This window comes from Gopherus flavomarginatus, chromosome 4 (assembly GCF_025201925.1).
Source record: "Gopherus flavomarginatus isolate rGopFla2 chromosome 4, rGopFla2.mat.asm, whole genome shotgun sequence".
NCBI lineage: Eukaryota > Metazoa > Chordata > Testudines > Testudinidae > Gopherus > Gopherus flavomarginatus.
This window is the reverse complement of record NC_066620.1, coordinates 69,287,103-69,306,616: the sequence shown is the minus strand read 5'-3', so window position 1 is coordinate 69,306,616 and position 19,514 is coordinate 69,287,103. Positions and strand designations below refer to the sequence as shown.

Sequence of the window (19,514 nt, the reverse complement as noted above, 5' to 3'; positions counted from 1 at the left end):
AATGACAGTTTCCTCTGGAAAGATTTTTGTTGACTTTACTAAGTATATTTTTCTGTATGAACAAAGAATCATAGAATGTGTGTGGTGGAGGAGGACATGAAAGAGAAAATACAATAAATCTGATATCAGAGGGCTTACCTACAGTGGGCTACTGTGTGAGTCTTTCACCTTCAGGTTCAAATTCTGCCTTGGATTAAAAATAAAAATTTATGGGTTTGGTCTTGTTCTAATTCACAAGGAATATTTGTTCCTCAAGTTATGTGTCTGCGCAACTTGGCATGATTATTCTTGGCAGTTTACGCTTAAAAGAGGCACAAGATTTAATATAGTAGGAGTGTTGTAGATCAGTTTTAGAAATGCTCTGTCAGAGCAACGTGTGGAAATTTTTACAGTGACTGCTGCAGTATAAATCAAAACCTAAGTGTACTCTGCAGCCAGAAGGTATCTGGTGGATCCAGGGTGGCTCCATCCCAGTCACTCCATGGTATTTTTCCCCAATTGGCCACATGAATTTCTTTCGGCTTGGACCAGAGAAGCAGCACAGAGAGGCTGATGCCCTCACAAGAAGTTTCTGGAATTTATGGGATTGGAAGACTGTCTCTGTGGGGCCCCATGTTCCTTCCCATGTGAGAGAGACCTTTGCAGAGTGTTTGGGACCTGTGCCACCTAAAACCAAGCCTGATTGGCCTCAAAAAAACTTGTGAAAACCTCAAAAAAGGGGGAGAGGGGCAGTTTGTTTGTTTGGGGGGGGGGTTGCTGTTGTTTCAAAGCTTCCCCACAGGCAAGCAGGAATAAATGCAGGCCACACAACTGCATGAAAACAACTGCCCCATGCCACAAAAACAAGCCAAAAATTACTTATTATAACCTGATTTGGCAACCTCATGACCTTTCCTGTTAATATAGATGAGACACAACTACTTGCTTTCCTCTTATCACATTCAATCCTATTCTTCAGGAGATGGGTGAGGAGCATGTCATGATTACATTACGCTGCTGTTTACCAGACTTTCATCCTCCATCTGTTGTTTAATGCAATTTTCCTTGACAGTACTTCAAAAGTAAAATCTAGGTATTCATGTGGATATTGGAGCACTTTGAAGTGTCAGCTTTTACCAGAGTTTAAGCTTTGTTCTCGGGACAAAAATTCCAGAAGGAGACCCTACAGAATGCAGGCAGAAAGTAATATACTCTTAGAAAGCTCGCAGCTAGGTGCTGCTTAGATTCAGTCCTAGACCACTACCTTAATTCCAGGCTGCCTGCAAAGCTGTCTTGACAGAACTCATGCTGAACATGTGCAAATTCTGGTTTATCAAGTTGACCAGAGCCACACTGTGAGATGTAACTTTTACCCTGTGTAACTTTTGAAATACTGCTCCCCCAGAGGGACAGTGGTTGATGGACACTAGCTAAGATCAGTCTCAAGCTGGTGTGGTAAGTTTGGGAATGATCAGTGCCATAGTACATGGGCTCACATGGAATTCATACACTTTTTTATAAAAAACAGATTTTTAGGGGGCTGCATCTCAGGAACCAGTTGCTCCAATAACCTCCAGTTTGGGCCACTGATCCTACATCAGACCCTCAAAATGTACTTAGTTTTCCAAGACAGTCTGAGAGAGCCTGTAGATTCTAGAGCTTTAGAAAAATCAGCTGTTAATGAGCTAGTTCCAGTCTTAATTATAGTGATGCTGCTGCCACACTCTAGTATTTCATTCTTTGTACCTTATTGTTCTTGCCAAACATAGAATAAGATCCTAGCATATTTAACTATTTGAAATAAGGCTGCTTTTGCAAAGCAGTATCTGAAGCATAACTGTTTTTCAAAGCAATACCACGTACTCGGAGCATAAATATTTAAGTGGTTCTTTCCAGAAAAAGATATACCAGGTACATTATATATCGGACATATAAGTTAATGAGACATGACTCCTGTGGAGGACTCTTTACCAAGTCGTGTTTACTGTCAGCAAACAGATTCCAAAAGGAAGCAGCAAGAATTGCATTACTCTCTGGCATGGTGTATTCATATCAGCAAAGTCAGAGGCAAGTGATAGGTGACAATGACATGCCCCAGCTAGAAAGGTAGTGTCTGACATGTGTCTTTCACTTGTATGAAAAATGGACCACCCAACATGCAGTAACCCCAGTCCGGTGTTGCTCTCACATGTAACTCTCATTGAAATCATGCGTTGGGAAAGCAAGATTGGGCCCATTTTTTAACATTTTGTTTTCATTCTGTTGGGTTCTCTTCCATATGATGATCTAAAACAAAAATGAAGAATAATTTTAAATTCAACAACAACCAGTATTGAATTGTGCATGGATGATTTATAAAGTCATATTTGGGGAAACAATGCAGAATTCAAGTAAAAGAGCTTGGTTTTGCTCAAAAGCCTTATTGGGCTTGTCTACACTGCAGCTGGGAGGTGTGATTCTCAGCACAGGTAAACAGACTCATGCTAAAAATAGCAGTGTGGATGGTGCAACATTAGTGAGAGCTCGGACTACCCACCTGAACTTGAACCCAGGGCTAGCGAGAGCTGTCGAGTGCAAGCAAGTGCCGCAGTGTCTGCACTGCTGTTTTTAGTGTGTTAGTTCAAGCTGAGCTAGCTTGAGTCTGTCTACCCATGCTGGGAATCACACCTCCCAATTGCTGTGTAGGCCTACTCATTGACGTCTGCGTGAGAGCAAAGTTTTTAATTCAGTGCAAAACTTCACCACCTTCCCACCCATGGTGATATATCTTTTCTACTTTAGTCTTTGGGGAAGGGAAGACCTACAACACAGAGAGGAGGTTCACTCTTACCCATGAATAGGGTCCGTACAAATTGTCTTGTTTTCCATTGCCTTACTTTTTGTTTTGTCACTTATACCTATACAAAGTGTGTACTTGGGCCTTGAAACTTTCTCAACACCCATGTTTCTAAGTCTTTTTTCAGGTTGCTAATCACTTATTTGAAGCTTTAAAAAAGAAAGACTTGGTCCCCTTACATTTACTATAAAAGTAAGAGTAAAATATGTCATTGATCTATGCAAGAGTTTTGAGAGAATGATAGAGAATACTGGCTCTTGATAAGGTGTGCAGGGAGCAAGATTTTTTCTTTGCTTTAGACTGGAATAAAATTTTCAACACCTCATGACCACCAGGACAGCCATTCATGTTCCCCAGGAGTCCTGACCCACCAGTTGGGAAACACTGATCTAAACTAAGGATTTATTTTTAATTGTCACTGTGCTGATCCTTCAGCTCCCCCGTGAGAGCAACTTTCAGAGGCCCAAGCACAGATAGCTCTCGGGCTTCAGCAGCCATTTTCAGTATCACAGCAAGTCTAATCAACACTGTGCTGAAAATGGCTGCCGCAGCACCTACTTTAGAGCTACTCTAATGTACTAAGGCCTCATTTGTACACAAAGTTGCACTGGTTTAATTAAAGGTGTAATGTTCCACAGAGTTGCTTGATGCAACTTTGTGAGGCAAGCCTAAACCAAGAGAGGCCAGATTTAACTGTTGTGGCATGTCGCCCCACAAAACAGCATTGGTTTAACTAAATTGCTGTAACATCACACCTTTAGTTAAACCCACGCAACTTCTGTTTCTAGACAAGACCTAACAGTGCTGGAGCTCAAGGAGTGTCAGCAACAGTAGGACTTCTTTTTGGTAAATTTTTTTTAATGAAGACAAAAGCTTAATTCGTGCTACCTTGCACCTTGTGTAGTCACTTAAGGTTAAAGCAGTACACCCCCTCTGTTGTATAGTCACTTAGGGCATGTCTAGACTGGAAAAGTTAGAGCGTCACTCAGAGAGTGCCGAAGGAAAACCACTGTTGTGTGTTCACACGAACAGCTGTCCACACAATAGCATGTTGACACTTGCGGCGCTATTTGGAGCCGTGCACTCTAGGCAGCTATCCCACAGAGCACCTCTTTCTCTTTTGCTGCTAAAACTTGCGGGAAGGCGGAAGGGGTTGCAGGGCATCCTGGGTCTTGTCCTAATGCCCCGTGATGCATTGCTTCAAATCCCAGCAATCCCTGTGCTTCTGTCTGCATTTGGCACCATCTTTCAACGGTTTGTGTACTTTGCACCCTGCCCTGCCTCTTTCTGGCTGCAGGAATAGATCCCAAGCTGTTGACCAGTATGCTGTTTGCACTGACCAACATGTCACGAGTGGCAGTGTATTTATTCCTTAAACTAGAAAGGCAAGAGGAATGCGTCATTGATCTTGCCACATGTAGTAGCTATGATAGAACACTTGTGGCATTCACAGAGGCGCTGACCACAGTGGAACACCGCATTTGGGCTCAGAGAAACAAGCACTGAGTGGTGGGATCACATTGTGATGCGCGTCTGGGATGACGAGCAGTGGCTGCAGTACTTTTGGATGAGGAAAGCCACATTCATGGGACTGTGTGATGAGCTCACCCCAGCCCTGAAGCGTAAGGACATGAGAATGAGAGCTGCCCTGTCATTGGAAAAGCGCATGGCAATTGCTACTCCAGACTGCTACTGATTGGCTGCTAACCAGTTTGGAGTGGGAAAGTCGACTGTTGGAGTCATGTTGATGGAAGCGTCCAGGACCATTAATCGCATCCTGCTTTGAAAGACCATGACCCTGGGCAATATGTGTGAGATTGTGGATAGTTTTGCACAGATGGGCTTACCTAACTGCGGAGGGGTGATAGATGGCAGTCATGTTCCAATTCTGGCACCAGACCACCTAGCCACTGAGTACGTTAATCACAAGGGGTATTTCTTAATGGTTCTCCAGGCGCTTGTGGATAACTGTAGGCATTTCACAAGCATGAACGCAGGCTGGTCCAGAAAGGTGCATGACGCACACATCTTTTGGAACACTAGCCTGTTCAAGAAGCTTCTTCCTGGACCCGAAGATCACCGTAGGGGAAGTCGAAATGCCTATTGTGATCCTGGGAGACCCTGCCTACCCCTTAATGCCGTGGCTTATGAAGGCATACACTGGGCAACTGGACAACAGCAAAGGCTGTTCAACAACAGGCTGAGCAAGTGCAGAATGACTGTGGAGTGTGCATTTGGCTGTTTAAAAGCCTGCTGATGATGCCTGTATGGGAAGCTGGGCATGACCTATGACAATATTCCTATGCTTATAGCTGTACGCTCCATAATATTTATGAAAGGAAGGGTGAAAGCTTCATTCAGGGCTGGACCGCAGAAGCTCAGTGCCTGGAGGCTGAGTTTGAACAACCAGCGACCAGGGCTATTAGAGGGGCACAGTGTGGGGCCATAAGGATCAGGGATGCTTTGAGGCAGCAATTTGAAGCTGAGAGCCACTAATATTTGTTGCTATGCTCGGGATTGCGTGCTTGTAATGCTAGGAGGTGATTGGTGCACATAATGCAAGAAAGGGCCTTAACCTAATTGTATGTTGCTTTGCAGTGCTCTTTTTGCTTTCACTTAATAGAATAAAGGCTGCTTTCAAACAAACACAATTCTTTTATTGAAAGACAACCAAGGGAGAGAGTCAAACGAAAAAATTCATCAGCAGGGAGGGGGATGACCCCAAGCAAGCGCACATAAGTTACAAGACCCCCAAAATGGTGAGTAGCCGCAGGGGCAGGGTAAATCACCGTTCCTGGAGCCTGCTGTACACGGCATGTGGCTCTTGGGCACATGGGGAGAGCCAGCACTGTAGGGGGGTGCTGATAATCATTCCTGTCCCCACACTTTCCACAGGAGGTAGTCATTATGGAAGATACCTCGCTGCTGAGGGTGAGCAGGGAATCAATGGAGGGTCTTCTCCAAGCCTGCGGCTTCCACCCTGGCCCCATATGTGGCTCACCTGTGTGCAGCAATGGTTCCACCCACACACACACAGTGGCACAGGAAAGTTACTGTTAATGGGGCTGAGGAACCTGCGAGAGCAGATTGCCCAGTGTCTCCACAAGAGTTTCCTGGAGGTCTCTGAGGGAGATTCCCGTGAAGCGAGGGAGTGTATCAACAGCCTGTCCCGCCGCTCAAACTAGGCATGAAGTGGGAGACAAGCCTGCTTTCTGCAACCCTCCTGCCCCCAACAACTCGCTTCAGCAATTCCCAAAATCAGATCCACTTATCAGGGGCCTTCTCTCCTGTTTGCGCTTTGCCAGGAGCCGACTGCTGTGACTGGCGAGGCTCCTCCGGGGTAGAAAAGAGCTCCTGACTGCATGCATCTCTGGCCTCTGAGTCATCCTCTGCCTCTGGTTTCCCCTCCCTCTCTTCATCCCCCTCCTCCTGGCTCGATCCACTCTCAACTGCAACGTGAGCCAAAGAAGTATCCACAGGGGACTTTGCAGTGGAGGTGGGGTTACCATCAAGTATCGCATCCAGCTCTTTGTAGAACCGGCAGCTCGTGGGCGCAGTACCAGAGCGGCGGTTTGCATCCCACGCCTTGTGGTAGGTATTCCGCAGCTCCTTCACTTTGACCCTGCACTGTAGTGTGCCCAGGTCGTGGCCCTTTCCTATCATGCATCTAGAAATCTGTCCAGAGGTATCATAATTCCTATGGCTGGAGCGCAGCTGTGACTGCACTGCCTCCAATCCCCAAATGCCAATGAGGTCTAGCAGCTCAGCATTGCTCCAAGCGGGGGATTGTATGGAGCAGGCATGGACACCTGGAAAGATGCGCCGAGTCCACTGCACACGTCACCAAGCAAACAGGAAGGGGACTTCCAAATTTGCAAAGGAATGTATGGGATGGGGCTGACAGTTGGTCACCTGAGAACAGGGCAGTAGAGTTCAAACCAGTGGCCAGAGAGATGAGAACAGGCATTGTGCGACACTCTTCTGATTTCAGAGAGATCCTTTCAAGTGTCAGTAAGCGCAAGGCTGTTTTAAGATTGCTGATTGAAAGACTAAAATAATAGCTCCTAGATGTGTCAATTACCCCATCCATTTCAGTGGGGTGGGTAACTGAAATTTTAGTATGACCATTATAATGGCAACTTTATCTCATTGTTGTGCATTTTAGTAGAAGCAACTAAGATGTTTTTATCCAGTGGGGTTTGATTTGTGTGAGGGGTTTTTCCACGGGGGAAAGGCTGCAAGAGTTAAAGATGCAAATAGCTGAATGATTTTTCCAAAAGTTTGATATTTATTTTCATCTTCAACATGAGAGGGGACTCTGTGGGGAGAACAGACATAGGAGGAATGAAAGATATCTAGAGTCAGGGGCTCTAAGTTCCATCTTTTCTAGCCTATCCTTGCAGTTCAGCTATCTTCACCACCTGTCTAAACATTGCTGGCATACTTTTCATCTAACGTTTCGTTAAATTGAGGGAATCTAACTAGAGGAAATGAAAACATTTAGGGACAGAATCCATATAAAAAGTGTTTCACACCTTTGGGAAGAGAAGTGGAGAGGAAAGTGTTCCTGAAAATGAACCAGTTCCTTTTATACTCCCTTCAGCTCACTGTGACATCAAATATTTGAGGCTTTCCATGCATTCCCTGTTAATGACAAATATATGTCCAGTGGTGCACAGGAGGTGTGGTTTGTTTTTCTTTTTTTGTTTACAGTTTCTTTTGAGTTAAACTGGGACAGAATGGGTAAATTTAATCTAAAAGGGCTGGGTTGAGCAGAGTTAGGGTAAATCACTTGAACTGAACTGGTGTGTGAATTGGCCTGAATCTTTAATGGAGTAATTAAATCTGTGGCCTGAATCAAAAGAATGCAAACTCTTTAGCACGGAGCAACAAAAGAGCTAAACAGTACCAACTGATTTGGTTGGAGCTACTCAGAAGGGATTTGGGACTATATAAACACAGAAGTTAAGGGGTCTTTTCCAGGAAACAGACATATATGTCCTTCTCTCATATTTTCCAGGGCGTGCTGCCTGTTACAGATACAGAAATCTAGATGGGATTTCAAAGATAAGAGATGGTAAGTTCTTAATTAAGTATATCAGTGCTGCTTAAGGGCTTGTCTACACTGTACTGACTAGTTTGCCCTGACTTAAGCCATGATTGGCCAGCCGTGGGTTGTAGCTGCACCAGAGCCTCTGATCTGGTTTGCATTTTCTGTAGAACCCCTTTCTGTCTTACATGATTACTCTATTGGCCTTTGGCTTTGTAAGCAGCATAAAATATATTCTGTATGTATTTTGAGCGTCCAGCTTTTCAAGAGAGTTTGCCATTGTGCTAATTGAGGACCTTATCAATGCATATTCTTGTTAGTGTTGACAAACAGGAGAATATCTGAATGCCATTCTAGTACCTAATGCATCTCCTTGTTTTTTTAAATTCAGGACAGAGTGTCTTGTCAGGGCTTGAAAAATACATTCGTCTGGTGACTAAGAGACAAATCGACGAGGCAAGTAACAGAAATTGTCCTGTTAAATTCTGCAGAGTTGAAGATTATTTTGTATGTTTCTAACTCCTATGTAAATTAAGAGCACCTCCGAAATGTAAACTGATGCAGGCTCAATGCAGTGTCATTTTGCTGAGTTGACAGATGCACTGATTCATTGCTTTTAGCTTTGCCAAGCAGCATCAGAGTGAAGTTAACATGGTTCTGGTCACTTTTGACTGCTGCTGTTCAGAACCCTGTGAGCAGCAGTGAAACTGAAGATGTCAAATGTTTATTGCTTCTGCTTTGGAAAGCTCTGAGCAGCAACAGAGGTAGGGACTGGAGTTAATCAGAGGAGAGAAGGCTCCAAGCGTAGAGGGGCAAAATAGTGGAGACCCTCTCCCTTGCAGGAGGCATCTCTTTCCTCCGAGCAGTTTGGTGGTGAGACTTCAGATTTAAGGCTTGGTCTGAACCCAAAAGTTGCACTGGTGGAACTAAAGGTGTGGTGATGCACCAGTTTAACAAGATCCGCACAACTTTGTATGTAGAACAGTGCTAACACCTATTAACCAGACATAAATTTGAAAGATGGAGCCCCCAAAAGAGATCACTAATACAGTGGTTTTCAAAGTTTTTTCATTTGCGGACACCTTTGGAAATCTTAGATATAGTCTGTGGGCCCCAGGTTGAAAACCACTGCTCTAATAGAAATCCCATCTCACCAGGGAATTTCCTCTGGCCTTGCTGGGGATGGAGATGAGAATCTGCCTTTACCTTATGTATTTACCTCTGTCTAGTAGCCCTAGTCCTCAAAAACTAGCTTGTAACTGTTTGTGATGTGCTGGCTGGGGTATAAACTGAGGCACCCATTGAAAATTTTAGGCTACTTGAGGGAGGCTTATGCTGACTGTGTACTGGGTTGATGAGACTGCTGAAAGGAATCTGAGACAGCATTATAAATCTTTGCTTGGTAGCAAAGAATAGAAGGTAAAACTGCTTGAGTGAAAACAGGGTTATAAATGAATCAAATACTGAAAATGGGTCATTGGGGCTGAAATGTCTCAGGCCTCATCTCTATTCAAAGTATGCCGGGGAGGGATTTTTGTTGTTGTTTTATTTTTAATTTGAAGGCGATCCTTTTCATCTTTTTTTATTAAGTTTATTTGTACCCTTTTTATCTATTTATTTTACCTATTTATTGTGCCTTAGTGATGGACCAGGACCATATGGTGCTATGTATAGCTTTGGCAGAATCCAGGACTTTTATCTCAAATATTAATATTGCATTTTTCACCGTTAAGAATTTTTTAACTATCTTTATTTTTACAGTTGCTGTAAAATGGGGGGCGGGTATGGATAGAACAATGCCAACAGTGGGGCTGCAGGGGGCTACTAGCGCCAACAGTAGGGGCCCAAGACATTGAGGCACAAGGTGCAGGACGTTATGTGGTCATGGCCTAGCAGAGCAGAGACCCCCACCCCCAGGTCAGGACTGCCAGAAGGGAGGATGAGCGTGTGGCCATGGGGTGTTCCTGAACAGTTCCTGCCTGTGGACTGAGCCATTCAGCCACTGCACTCGATGGTCTCCACCATGGCTGGAGGGAGGATCGTTACTGTTATTCTCCTCCTCACAGCCTTGGCCAGGGGTCTCTGGTCTGCTCCACTAGGACTGGGGAGGTCTTCCTTTCCTTCACCCCTACCTTGTGTCTGCAGGCAGTGGCGGATTAGCCACGGGCCAATGGGGCCTATGTCCAAGAGCACCAGCAAAATGGGTGTCCCCGCATTGGCTTGCCCTGCTCTGTCCGCCCGGTGCTCCTGCCGGGGAGTGGGGGAAGCCCCTATAGCCCAACCCCACTCCTCCCCTGCAGGAGCGCCGGGGGGGAATGCAGGTGGAAGGGATAGGGAAGGGGCCCCACTTGCTCTGGCCCAGGGATCCACAAATACCTACTTTGCCTCTGCCTGCAGGGATGCATTGTCCCAGGCCCTGCAGCAGCTCCAGGAGTTCTCTTCAGCTCTGCTATCACAGATCCGCTCCCTTAGTCTTGTTACAGCAGGGCTGTAGAGGCTGGCATCATGGCCAATCATCCTGAATGAGAGACGAGGTTGGGTGAGGAAGGGTCATAAAGTTCCTTGGAAAGGAGGACACGTAGCTGACATTTTATATGATGGAGAAAGGGAAGCCAAGGGAGGGATATGAAGGTCACTTTTCCAGTGCATGTTAGAAGTCACTGGCTAAGAGTTTTTAACTAGGCACTTAGTTCCTAAAAGTGCACACTAGGAAACTGAATCGCAATAAGTCAAAAAGGTAAATCTTGCAGAGGGCTGACTTTCAAGCTGGGCCAGTCTTGCTTGTGGAGTTTGGCACCAACAGTGAATTACTCCCACAATTTTGCTCCTTCCTGAATGAATACTAGACGCAGCTAATTGTGGATGTAAAATTTTGCCTGTAAAAACTAGAGGACTGGCTTTAAAATCACACCCAGAAAGCCAAGAAATAAAAAATATTAAAGTGAACTTGACCACCTTGCACATAAATGATGTTTTCTGTTCTTAACTGTATAGCTTTATTTCTAATGCTCATTTTAGTAAATAAATCTAATGGACTGCAGATAGTATGCAGCCTGACTGAATTAATGTTGCTGTTAGAACCTGTAGCCTAATTCTATTGGCTTCAGTAGGCTTTAACCTGGAATATGTTTTTAAACACTTTCTGCACTTCCTTATGTGCTGTGATTTTGTTTCAAATGTGCAATTTTTTGAACTTAATTATAATTGAAGTGTTGATGACAACTATAGTTAAGGCTGAGGTGGGAGTTTCCATTCTAAGATCTTTTCAGTTGTGCATAACTTGCTAAAATTTTGACCTTTTGGGGAAGCAAAAGAGGGCCTACACTTACACTTCTAAATAAATGATCTGACTCTTTCCTTTTCTTGGGGGTGGGAGGCAGTGAAAGGTGATGGGTGCCTAACGTTCTTGAAAATCAGGTATCTTATTTAGATGCTTCAGTATGGGGTTAGGAACCTAAAGCTAGGCTCCATGGCTACACTACATCTTAAGTTGTCATAGTTATGTCACTCATGGGTGTGAATTAGCCACCTTCCTGAGCATAGTAACTTATGCCGATGTAAGTGTTGGTATAGACACCGCTATGTCGGTGGGAGAGTTTCTCACGCCAACATAGCTACTGCCACTCATTGGGGCTGGAGTTGCCAACAGGTGACCTCTCTCCCATCGACTTAGAGTGGCTACACTAGAGAGCTTACAGTGGTGCCTTCGATACCATTTTTTGAAAATTTTGGCTGTACAAGTCTAACTTTGAACTTTCTCAGACCTGTCTATATCGTAATGTGAATAGGCCTCTGTGTTAAAGTGTGTGGGGTTTTGTTTAAAAAGTTTGAGGGTTTTTTCTTTTAAATGTCAATGTAGAAACCTTTGAATATCATCACTACCTCTACAGATTGAAGATGACTGACAGAGTGAGAGAGAAACAGAGATAGTGAGTTTACCAAGTGAACTGTGCTCAGGAACCGTGTCTAAGGAACTCTGACTTCAAAAAACTATGAAGTCAGGAAGAGGTTAGCTAGCCCTTATTAGACTAAAGCCTTTTATCCTGCTTAATGAAGGGAAGCAACATCATAAAGCTAATCTGTAGGCTGGAACTGTCAGTACCATTACTAATCGTTTTTGTAAAAGCAAGGCTGAGTGAACCATGAAGAGTAAGCTAATAACCTGCTTTGTTTCCCATACAGGTTTTCTCAGGTTTTGGAAGTAACAGAGTACTTGGTCACTAAATCCTCACCTGAAGGACGGTTGTATGCTTAAACTTGGAAGGCTCTACGTTGGGGTTCTTCAGCTCTCTTAATTCCCAGATTTTCTTTCCCAGAAGAAATGGACCTTGTGTGTGAGAAGAGTCCAAGTCAATAATGCGACAACGATAACATTGAAAGTCTGCTGGAGAAGAATCGCTAATTCTTATAAGTGGTTTTTGGTTTTTTTTCATCCCTTATAAAACAAACCACTTCAAAATCTGCAAACAAAATGCCAGCTAAGACACCCATCTACCTGAAAGCTGCCAATACTAAGAAAGGGAAGAAATTCAAATTAAGGGATATTTTGTCTCCTGATATGATCAGTCCACCACTCGGAGACTTTCGCCACACCATACACATTGGGAAAGAGGGACAACATGATGTTTTTGGAGACATCTCATTTCTGCAAGGAAATTATGAGCTGTTACCTGGGAACGAGGGAACACCAAGAGTTGGTCAGTTTGGTGGACATAATGAGTTCTTAAGGGCAAACAGCACCTGTGACTCCATGTTTACAGAAACTCCTTCACCCGTGCTCAAAAATGCCATCTCGCTTCCTGCCATTGGTGGTTCTCAAGCCCTTGTGTTGCCCTTATTGTCACCAGTGACATTTAATTCGAAGCGGGACTCTTTTGGGCCATCAAAGAATCCAAGGCTTAGTTGTGAGCCAGTAATGGAAGAAAAATTGCAGGAGAAAAGCAAACAGTTGGAGAATGGGGAAATGTACAAAGATGACATTCTATGGGAGCCAAATGGTTCTGGATCGCATTATACTAATGGCAGAGAGAGTCATTCATCCAGCCTTTCTGAACAGTGCACTGATTGGCAAACAGTTGACTTACTTGATGACAGTCATCTCTCATGTGAACTAACCAAGGCAGAGACTAAGTCAGAAGAATCCTTGTCAGATCTTGCAGGCTCGCTTCTTTCTTTGCAGCTTGACCTGGGACCCTCACTTCTGGATGAAGTCCTCAATGTAATGGACAAAAATAAATCCTAGGACTGTTGTACTTTTTTGCCTCTTTGTAAATGATACATTTAAAAAAAAACAAACTGAAGAATATATATATTAAAAGATCAGCTGTATTAGCAGTTGTTTGAGTTTTCTAAAAATCTTTAAAAATATTTTTTTATGTTTTTCATGTTTTTTTGTTTTGGGGGTTTTTTTAGTATGGTAAATATCTCGTAGCAGGAGGATACATTTTAATAAAAGTTTTCAGCAACCATACAAATATATTTCAGATACCAGTATTAGTTATCAAAAAATTAAGAAATGTTGTTTGGGGATAATAATGCAACTTGTGACCTTAGCTTAACTGACCTTCAGTGGCTTTTGAGTAATCAATCTGTAAGCATCAACTAGAGACTTATGAGGTGAAGAATAAATATTAACTATTTCAACATTGTGTTACATCTAAGATTCTTTCTAGAATCTTAAATTGTTTAAATTACTACTATTTCTTTTAGCTGCACTGTAACTAGTTCTTCAATATTAAACAGTTGCTCTGTGTTCACATATGAACGACTTGGGGTGATTCAGTTTAAATATGGGTCAGAGCCACAGGTGCTAAAGATCTGGCCCTATATCTATAGATCAGATCAAAGACAATACGTTGTAAACACAGGTAACACAAGCAAAATATTACTGTGTTTAAATTATTTTAAGAGTTAAAATATATATTTTTATGCTTATTTGGCTTTTTTTTTTTTTTTTTTTTTTTTTTACTGCAGAGTCTACATTTACAGATAGAGTATCATCAAAGTAGTTGCTTCACCATTGGCGGTCCTTTGTAAACTGTGTTTTTGAGTGTGAAAAAATATGTATTGATAACTTAGCTTTTTCCTTCATTTACTACCAGAAATGCTTAAACTTGCAACTGATTGTCACCTTTTAAAGAACGCACTGATTACTCACAGTGTGTAAAGAAACTGTGCTGCAGTGTGATGTTTTGGGAAATGTGGATCCTTAACTACACTACATACATAAATTGCGTAGATACTCTGAGCAATACAATAAAGAATAAATGTTTAAATTCCCTTGTCTCTTTGTGATTAAATACATAGCTCTGACATGAAATATTGGGCCTGATTTAGGTTTGTCAGTTTTGGATGAGTGTATCCTGGAGTTTTCATCACATGACTTCTCTAATTAAAGATTAATTTTTAATTCCTGGAGACTCCAGGATAATCCTGGAGGATTGGCAACCTGAGGGCTGATTGTCCACTGCATAGAGCAACATTAGTGGAAAATGAGTCATGCAGGAGACAGAGTCAGCCCCATTATCTTAATTAAATGTTAGTCTCTCCAAAGTTAAAAGTAGATAGAAGTTTTACTAAAAGGTCAAGTCTTTCTAAGCTAATTAAAAGAAAACTAATGCAGATGAAAAGAGTTTTTAATTGCAGCTGAGGGGTGAGGTTCTATCCTCCACCTAGCTCCCTTTGTGCTGGATAAAAGGGCCAGAGCAGTTCAGATGAGGAGGATTCCTCCAGTACAGACACAGCCAATAAAGTTTTTTCTTTTGAAGACATTGCAAGGCCCAGCCCCCCTGTAGGGGTTTGAGTTTGGGGATATGGTGCTGCAGGGATTCTGGCTTGGGGGGTGGGGTGTGTGTGAGAGGAAAAAAATTGTGGCAGGGAGAGAGCATAGAAACCAAAATTGTGCAAAAATACTTTCTGGGGAGTTTTTGTGGGTGGGTGGTGGTGGCTTAAACTCGTTCTAGTTACTACTGCATGGAATCAAACTCTGCCTAGACCAATTGTTGGACTTCAGTTAGGCCCTATAGACTCATAGACTCTCTAGGACTGGAAGGGACCTCGAGTTGGTCATTGAGTCCAGTCCCCTGCCCTCATGGCAGGACCAAATACTGTCTAGACCATCCCTAATAGACATTTATCTAACCTACTCTTAAATATCTCCAGAGATGGAGATTCCACGACTTCCCTAGGCAATCTATTCCAGTGTTCAATTACCCTGACAGGAACTTTTTCCTAATGTCCAACCTAAATCTCCCTTGCTGCAGTTTAAGCCCATTGCTTCTTGTTCTATCATTGGAGGCTAAGGTGAACAAGTTTTCTCCCTCCTCCTGATGACACCCTTTTAGATACCTGAAAACTGCTATCATGTCCCCTCTCAGTCTTCTCTTTTCCAAACTAAACAAACCCAATTGTTTCAGCCTTCCTTCATAGGTCATGTTCTCAAGACCTTTAATCATTCTTGTTGCTCTTCTCTGGACCGTCTCCAATTTCTCCACATCTTTCTTGAAATGCGGTGCCCAGAACTGGACACAATACTCCAGTTGAGGCCTAACCAGCGCAGAGTAAAGCGGAAGAATGACTTCTCGTGTCTTGTTTACAACACACCTGTTAATGCATCCCAGAATCACGTTTGCTTTTTTTGCAACAGTATCACACTGTTGACTCATATTAAGCTTGTGGTCCACTATGACCCCTAAATCTCTTTCTGCCATACTCCTTCCTAGACAGTCTCTTCCCATTCTGTATGTGTGAAACTGATTGTTCCTTTCTAAATGGAGCACATTGCATTTATCTTTATTGATCTTTATTCATCCTGTTTACCTCAGACCATTTCTCCAATTTGTCCAGATCATTTTGAATTTTGACCCTGTCCTCCAAAGCAGTTGCAATCCCTCCCAGTTTGGTATCATCCGCAAACTTAATAAGCATACTTTCTATGCCAACATCTAAATCGTTGATGAAGATATTGAACAGAGCCGGTCCCAAAACAGACCCCTGCGGAAGCCCACTTGTTATACCTTTCCAGCAGGATTGGGAGCCATTAATAACTACTCTCTGAGTACGGTTATCCAGCCAGTTATGCACCCACCTTATAGTAGCCCCATCTAAATTGTACTTTCCTAGTTTATCTATAAGAATATCATGCGCGACCGTATCAAATGCCTTACTAAAGTCTAGGTATATCACATCCACCGCTTCTCCCTTATCCACAAGGCTCGTTATCCTATCAAAGAATGCTATCAGATTAGTTTGACACGATTTGTTCTTTACAAATCCATGCTGGCTATTCCCTATCACCATACCACCTTCCAAGTGTTTGCAGATGATTTCTTTAATTACTTGCTCCATTATCTTCGCTGGCACAGAAGTTAAACTAACTGGTCTGTAGTTTCCTGGGTTGTTTTTATTTCCCTTTTTATAGATGGGCACTATATTTGCCCTTTTCCAGTCTTCTGGAATCTCCCCCGTCTCCCATGATTTCCCAAAGATAATAGCTAGAGGCTCAGATACCTCCTCTATTAACTCCTTGAGTATTCTAGGATGTAGTTCATCAGGCCCTGGTGACTTGCAGGCATCTAACTTTTCTAAATGATTTTTTACTTGCTCTTTTTTTATTTTATCCAACTCCCAGTTGGATAAAGGACTCCATGAGCCTATTCAGCCTTCCATTATGGAGGGGCATTCTTCCCTGAGCTGACTGAGGGGAAAATCTTCAAAAGGATTATAGTTCAAGAATGAGATTGGGCTATTCTCTTCCCTATTGGCCAGTTTTCAAAAATTAGCCTGAGGAGCAATTGAGGCCGGCCTTTTGCCTTTGACTCCCTTAGCACTGATGATGGATTGAATTCTGAGGATTTTCTTTTAAACCCATGTTTTTCCTTTTGTACAATTTTAAGATTCAACGGGAGTTGCCCCAAGCAAGGACTGAATAAAATGGACTATCTGATCATCTCCTGCAGGACAAACAGGGAACAGGAACTCTGCAGCTGTATTACATTTGTATGGGGAACTCTGTGGGACTAGGTGGGGAGAGTGCATGTACCACCACCCATACTTTCCAGGCTTACAGGGATCCCTGGGGGAGTTAAGATTATGATGAGGTGCTTACCCCAGGCAGCCTGAGGAGACGGAAAGAGCCAATTAACCCTGTGATATTTTCCATGTTGGGGGAGATTCAGGTCTAATATGATGATGAAGCACAGCTGGGTGAGGGGAAGGCTTGCAGTCACTCTGAGTTTAGAGAAGAAAAGGAAGAAACCAGGGGAACAAAGAGGCTCTGGGATCCTGGCCATGGGTGCTGACTTCCTGGGTGCTCTAGGGCTCAGCAGTGCCTCCTGCCCACTGCAAACAGCTGTTCAGTGGCATGCTGGAGGGGAGGGCACAAAGTGAGGGCAGGGCAGAACAAGGTGGGGTGGGTGCAGGAAAAGGTAGAGGGGGCACAGGGGTCTAGCATCCCCCCAGAAATGACAAAAGTTGGTGTCTGTGATCCTGGCTCTGAGGTAAGGGCATGCCTCGAGGAAGGTGGAGGAGTCCAATCAAGACAAAGTAGGAAGTAGCCCAGGGAAACTGCAGCAAGGTTTGGGAAAGTGCAGATCTTCACTGCTTCTTGTAAGATCCCTGGGCTGGAACATGGAGTAGTGGGTGGGGTTGGGTTCCCTTGCCCACCAGTGGGGAAATGGTACAGGCTGGGTAGTGGAACAGAAGATTGTCTGAGACAGATGGCCCAGTGAGACTTCTATACCCCAGAAGCAAAGGAGTGTAGTGACCTGGCTGGAGGGCTAAGCCACAAAGAGCACCCTGTTTCATGCAGAGAGAGAAGGAGGCTGCAGCTCACATGAATGAATGATGAAAGAGAGGATTAGACCTGGAAGGAGCTAGTCCCCACAGGCAGTTAGAAGGAGGTGCCCCAGGGAGGAGTGAATCCCATCACTGGAAGGATGGGGGGAAATATGCAGCCAACGGTTTGATAGTAGGTGGGAGAGCCCCACATGAAGGAAGGAAGGGAGGGTGTGCTGGCATGATCACACTGAGGAAAATCCTTTCCTGTAATGGACATAAAGGGTAAAATCCTGACCCCGTTGAAGTCAATGCGAGTTTTACCATAGGCTTCAATGAGGCCAGAATTTCACATAAACACTGTTATAAGATGCTTCTCTAGAACTGACCTCAGGAATATATATTGTATCTGTTTGCCAGGAAATAGTGATAGAGCCCATGGATAATCCAAATATTTTATCACCCTCAGAAAGTCTATTAAGGATCGCTACTAATTCCAGATGTGCTACAAGTTTAGTTTTAAAAACAGTTCTTTCCTAGTTTCAGAATGGCATTGGTGTTAGTCTGTATCAGCAAAAACAACAGGGATACCTTGCAGCACTTTAGAGACTAACAAATTTATTTGGGCATAAGCTTTTGTGGACTAAAACCCACTTCATCAAATGCATGCTTTTTTCCTTCACTCCCACCCCCTAAATCTGCTACTGAATCTGCCTTTGTTCCTTTATCTACGATATTTAAATGTCCCCTTTACTGTAGTAGTCGAGCACTTGATAATCTTTGACATACTTCTGACAGCACCTGTGTGAAATGGGGCAGTGCCATTATCCTCATTTGTACAGAGAGAGAACTGAGGCCCAGAGAGGCTACGTGACTTGCCCAAGGTTACACAAGAGGTCTGTTGGAGCAAGGACTTGGTCCCTGAGCTCTCAAGTCCTAGACTAGTGACCTAACCGCAGGCCATCCTTCCTGTTCGATCATGGCTATTCAGGAAAGGTCTTCCAGGTTACATACTGAGAGTCTCCCATTTGTAGCCTGGCAGTGTGGGAAGGGGAAAAGCCAGTTTATTATGCAGAGAGGAGAGACCACAACATCGTGGAACCCCTCATGAACTAGTAGTTCTAATCTTTTCACCTACCAGTTGACTCAGTACTAGTGTGTTTGGAAGCTATGGGGAATATGGAAGAAGGATTTTGAGTTTCTATAACAGACTTGCTCTTTCTCTGTGTAGGGCAGCTTCACATAAAACCAGGATATGCAACCTTTCCAGCGCTTGCACATTTGATCAGAACTGTGATTTCTTCATATAAATAAAAATTATGAGGCAGTTGGCTCACGCTCTTATGCTGCTTTTAAGGTAATGTGGTTTTTAGAAAGTTGTTTTTCACTACAGGTTAAGCTTTCAACTAGTCTTACTACTGACTTATCCTTTTATGTTTCATGTTCTCTTAATAAATCGCCTGCCCATTTTCCTGAACACTCAATGCATTTTGTTTAAAAAGCTATGAACACTGCTTAGGTTGTGCCAGGGCTGACTGTCAGCACCTCTAGGCTGGGCAGTTCATAGCCCTGGCACCTCTGGCTGTGGCAGTTATGAAAGTAAAAAAATTGCTTGAGCCCTAGCACCTCTTTCTTTACAAATTAGGCACATAGCCAGTGCCTAATCTTAACTATCAGTTCTTTTTATTTGATCTTGTAATTAGACTGCGGAATGAGTGATATTCACTAGAGGCACTATTGTGGAGTAGACTGATCTAAAGCCGCAACCTTGATTGCAGGCAGAAAGGATGGTAAGGATGGAAATCTCTTCAAATGCACATTTGCAACTGAAGCAGAAGGTAAAGGAAGTTAGTGGCAAAATAAGTTACATCATGT

General features: G+C 43.4%; 2 protein-coding genes across 5 annotated transcripts in view; both read left to right on the top strand.

Moving 5' to 3' along the window:
- CDC42EP3 (CDC42 effector protein 3) overlaps window positions 1-19,514 on the top strand; it is a 70,309-nt gene that overhangs the window by 28,952 nt on the left and 21,843 nt on the right. Inside the window, exons 1-2 of one of the 4 annotated variants that reach the window (XM_050951335.1) lie at window positions 9,762-9,782; window positions 12,048-14,140. The exons of 1 other annotated variant lie outside the window; for it this stretch is intronic. In XM_050951335.1, the coding sequence (XP_050807292.1) occupies window positions 12,337-13,107 (771 nt within the window). In that variant the 5' untranslated portion in view covers window positions 9,762-9,782; window positions 12,048-12,336 and the 3' untranslated portion in view covers window positions 13,108-14,140. Of the gene's footprint in view, window positions 1-9,761; window positions 9,783-11,852; window positions 11,874-12,047; window positions 14,141-19,514 lie in introns of those variants that run through there. 2 more of the 4 variants (XM_050951336.1, XM_050951334.1) reach the window with 2 other exon arrangements.
- Window positions 12,337-13,107, top strand: LOC127050051 (cdc42 effector protein 3-like). Its single transcript, XM_050951587.1, has one exon. It carries the CDS (start codon window positions 12,337-12,339, stop codon window positions 13,105-13,107), a length of 771 nt encoding a protein of 256 aa, XP_050807544.1.

Bases quoted from the DNA above. Each gene is read 5' to 3' on its own strand.
- LOC127050051 (XM_050951587.1), top strand. From the start codon at position 12,337: ATGCCAGCTAAGACACCCATCTACCTGAAAGCTGCCAATACTAAGAAA.